Source organism: Peromyscus leucopus, chromosome 1 (genome assembly GCF_004664715.2).
Source record: "Peromyscus leucopus breed LL Stock chromosome 1, UCI_PerLeu_2.1, whole genome shotgun sequence".
NCBI classification, from domain to species: Eukaryota; Metazoa; Chordata; class Mammalia; order Rodentia; family Cricetidae; genus Peromyscus; species Peromyscus leucopus.
This window is the reverse complement of record NC_051063.1, coordinates 192,118,405-192,122,817: the sequence shown is the minus strand read 5'-3', so window position 1 is coordinate 192,122,817 and position 4,413 is coordinate 192,118,405. Positions and strand designations below refer to the sequence as shown.

At 40.7% G+C, this 4,413-nt stretch overlaps 1 protein-coding gene across 1 annotated transcript; it reads right to left on the bottom strand.

Moving 5' to 3' along the window:
- Positions 1-2,846: 2,846 nt before the first annotated feature.
- On the bottom strand, positions 2,847-3,773 carry LOC114686857 (vomeronasal type-1 receptor 4-like). The gene has a single exon (XM_028861534.1). The coding sequence runs from the start codon at positions 3,759-3,761 to the stop codon at positions 2,847-2,849; it is 915 nt and encodes a 304-aa protein (XP_028717367.1). The 5' UTR covers positions 3,762-3,773.
- Between the last annotated feature and the right edge of the window lie 640 nt (positions 3,774-4,413).

The following is a 4,413-nucleotide window of genomic DNA, read 5'->3' as shown; positions in this document are numbered from 1 at the left end:
GAAATGAGACTGTTACTAAACCAGGAGAAATAGGAGAAGATACATTTGTCCCAGATAAGGGATGTGCATGACTCATAATTACAACATCACTTTCCATACAACACTCTGTTCCCAAGTTGAAGAGGGAAAGCAACCTCATTGTCCAACATTAGGTGGTGTAGAATGGGAGGGAATGAGAAGCAGAGCAGTTCAGGTGCTAAGGAGAGAAATAGGTAAAAAAACAGAGGTGAGGAACAGGCTGATATGGGCGATCTATGCTGTCACCTGGGACCATGTGATTTCAAGGCCTGTGCTGCCACCAAAGAACATGTATGGGTCTGTGACCATACCAAAGCTGTGTTGATGTCCTTTGCTCATGCTAACTGCAAGGCTATACTGATGCCCAATGTCTGGAGGCCCACTTGAGGCCATTTTGAAGTCTGAGGACCAAGCTGACATCAGGGCCATGGTGACATCAGGCCTGAGATGCACCTGAGGGCCATGTCTGGATCCATTGCCACGCTGCAGCCAGTGTCTGGGATGATGTCAGTCTGTGTTACAACCAAAGGATTTCCAGATGCCTACACACTGGAACACCACCTAAGACCACATTGGTGTCCAACAGCAGAAACACTGCCACCAGGCCCATGGTGATATCTGGAACTGAACTGCAGAACCATGCGCTCCATGATTCTACTGAAGCTGGGGGTCTGTGTTGATATCTTCAGCCTGTGTTACCAGGAGGCCATGAGAGAGCTGGCCACAGTGGCCTGGGCAATAGAAAGCTGTTCCTACCACACACAGGAAAGCTCAAGAGAAAGTTGCCTCCACACTGAGAACAAACCCCTCCTATCCTCCATGGCCCTGGAAGCAATTTTCTCCCTTGCCAGATGCTGCAACAGGAGAACTGGCCCCACACATAGCACTGGCCCTACTCAATACCATGTGCACAGGAGATCTGACCCAGACAGTATCGGTATGGAAGAACTGACATCAAACCTCATCTGACAGGTTGGGCCCAGTGTAGGTCCATGCTGACTAACATAGCTACCACCCAGCTCCATATCCAGGGCATTGATTTGGCCCACCACAACATCTACTACATCTATGACCTACTGGGGTGAGTGAAGGGACCAGTCCTGCAGATCCATAGCCACAGGATCTCCATGTTTAGGGACAACAGCAGGATATCCTAGAGAAGTTTTGGTGATGGTACAAAATTGATGGTAAACCAGAATCCAGAGGCCTTGAACCAGCCCAACAACACATTGAAATGAACATTTGCACATACAGCCATTTGAGTAAGTGGTATTCTGTATGATACAATACAAGCCCCAAGGCTGATCAAAGAATATGTGGTGAAGATGCAGGACAAACAGGAGAGCAAAGATTTTTGTTTATTTATTTATTTATTTATTTGTTTGTTTGTTTGTTTGTTTGTGGGGAGGAGGCTACACAGTGGGATGGCAGACCTGGAAAGAATCAGATATGAGTGGGATTAGGGTACATGATGTGAAATTCCCAAAGAATTAATAAAAAAAAATTTAAAAAGAAAAAAAGAATCTGAGTTCTAATCCATTGAATTAGTCTTAATAAATGCTACTTCAGATTTCTGCACATAAAGTAAGCTTACACAGGTTAGAATATTATGGTGCATTCACCCCTGCTTTGCTCCTATAAGTACTAGTTGAAAACTCAACACCCTAGAGTGTACCTTAAAAAGACAAGATGCTTCCATACAAATTTTAATATTCTTATCAATTCACTGAGATTTTCATGCAAAGAATTTTGATCATATTCACCATTTCTCACTAAAATTATCGCAGATCCATCCCTACTTACCTACCCACCCAGAAAATTTGAAATTACTTTATTTGCAAACCTATCATATAAGATTTATGTTTGCCAAAGTACTATTGAGTGTAGGCCCTATCCCTGAATGTGTTCAACCTACATGAGAGCAACACTGTTAAAGCAATCTGATCCTCTCCTTCTCCTTACAGTTATCAAACGTCAATTCTGTTTCTTGTAGTGTTGGGTCTTAATGTCTACCTTCACGCTTCCAACACTGCAAAATACTTGAGTCATAAAATATGGAATCCAGCAGACACTGACTTGGATGTTTCATGTCTACTGATTAGCTTTACTACAGCTGCAAGGTGCTATGCTCTCTACTGGAGAAAACCAAGAATCAATATCACCCAGCAAAGAACTATGAGATTTACAAAATGGAATTACCTGGAAAGAGAGGCTTACTTCTACAACAGTGGAAGAAATATGGCAGAAGTAAACAACCACATCATGATAGAATATTGGAGCTAAAGTTTTCTTGCCTTACCCAAGGTCAGGACAAATCTCTGTCACCTGCCAGTCCCACAGCCACTCAGACCCAACAAAATAAACACAGAGACTTATGTTGCTTACAAACTGTATGGCTGTAGCAGGCTTCTTGCTAACTGTTCTTATATCTTAAATTAATCCATTTCTATAAATCTATACCTTGCCACGTCGCTCGTGGCTTACCAGCATCACCTTCTGCCTTCCTGTTCTTTCTTTTCTCCTCTCTGTTAGTCCCGCCTATACTTCCTGCCTAGCCACTGGCCAATCAGTGTTTTATTTATTGACCAATCAGAGTAATTTGATGTACAGAAAATCCCACAGCAGATAGAAGGCCACTCAGTGAAGAGTCCATAACTACAATGGTTAATGTAGCTGAGAACATGTGGCTAGCCTGGCCATAGGCAATAACGAAGAATATACCACCATTATTCTGGGAAATGATCTTACCGCTAAAATAATACACATCATAAATTTTTAGATATACAACACTACAATGATACAATTTACATAATTATGATAATATTATTTCATTTAATATTCCTTATCCAGAAAAAGCAAAATCTGGAAATAATGGAATCATGACTCATCACATAGGGGCTTAAAGTAGGAAAAGACATAGAAATGATGGCTGTGATATTTATTAGCCACGAGTTGTGATTCTGAGAAATAGCAATGTAACCTTGTAAAATGGAGGAAATGGTATAAAAAGTGAGAAAGGTGCAAACCAAGACCAGGATGGTCTGTGTGGCTCTGGATTGAGGAGAGGTTCTGGGGGAGGCACGAGTGCTGAGGATGTGTTGAACCCTCTTCTTGTGTCCATAAAGTATGACAATTATGGAGATGCTGGAACATACAATGAGCATAGAATATACGACTTCAGGGAATACCCAAAATGCCGTATACAATGAATCTACTATTTTGTCACAACCTAGAGAGAAGCATATTTCATAATCTGTCTTTTGTGTCTTATTTTTGCTGTTCCTTTTGGTAGACCAGGACATGGGAAAAATTGTATTTACTACCATGTACAGGATCCAGAAGAGGAAAATGGAGAGACGAATATATTTTTGTACTTTGATTTTAAGATCTTTACAATAGGAGTCACAAGGACTGATAATGATGGCCTGGAAGATACTCAAGAGGCAGGTGGTACTGATGGACATGCTCCTGCCAAGTCTGAGAGCATATAAAATAAGTTGGCATCCAACATCATTGAAGAACCATTTCCACCCAAAAGCTCTCATTATCTGGGGCACTCCTGTAGAGAGAATGATCAAGGAGTTGGCTGTGAAGACATGTGTAAGAATTAAGTCTACAGTCTTCAATGTGTGTTTATTGTAGTAAATGAGTAGATAGTAGAAAAGAAAAGATACATTTCCCAATATTCCCGTTGCACTCTGAAGTGAAAACACTATTCTTATTGCCAAATTCCTGGAGTCCATTATGTCATTGGAAATTTTACTTTTAAATTATGACTTCAATTATGTCTCTGAGACAAATCATGCAAATCAGGCAATACTTGACATTTTTTGACATATTATGCCTGTGTAGAACAAACACTTGAGTTCAAGATTGCAAAAGTAGAGAATATAACCTAACTAGACTGTCTCAAAACAAATACTTTACCATCAGTAACAAATTTCAGTGAAGTTGTTGAAGTCTGTAACTGCTCATATTTATGGAGAGAATTTCTAATACATCTCTATGTTTCTTAAAATCTTCAGCATTAAAATTAAGAGCATAATTCAAAGACGGAGCAATGCCCAGTTGAGTTAAAGTGGAAAGAATGTTCACTTGTACATTCCAGAATGCATTGTTCTTTATACATCATATTGTCAGAAAAGAGACAAATTTGCAATTTCAGAGGGAAAGACTTCCATGCTGTCCACATCCAAAATTAAAGCTTAAGAATACCCTAACTGTCATCATAGAGCTTTTGTCCAGTGACTGATGGAGGCAGATGCAGAGAGCCATGGCCAGATGCCAGGCTGAGCTCCAGGAATCCAATCAATGAGAGAGAAGAGGGATTCTGCAGGCAGGGGAACATCGAGATCATCATGGAAGGACATGTAGCAATGACTGGCTACACTAGTG

Excerpts from the sequence above, each read along its gene's own strand:
- LOC114686857 (XM_028861534.1), bottom strand. The coding sequence starts at position 3,761 with ATGGACTCCAGGAATTTGGCAATAAGAATAGTGTTTTCACTTCAGAGT.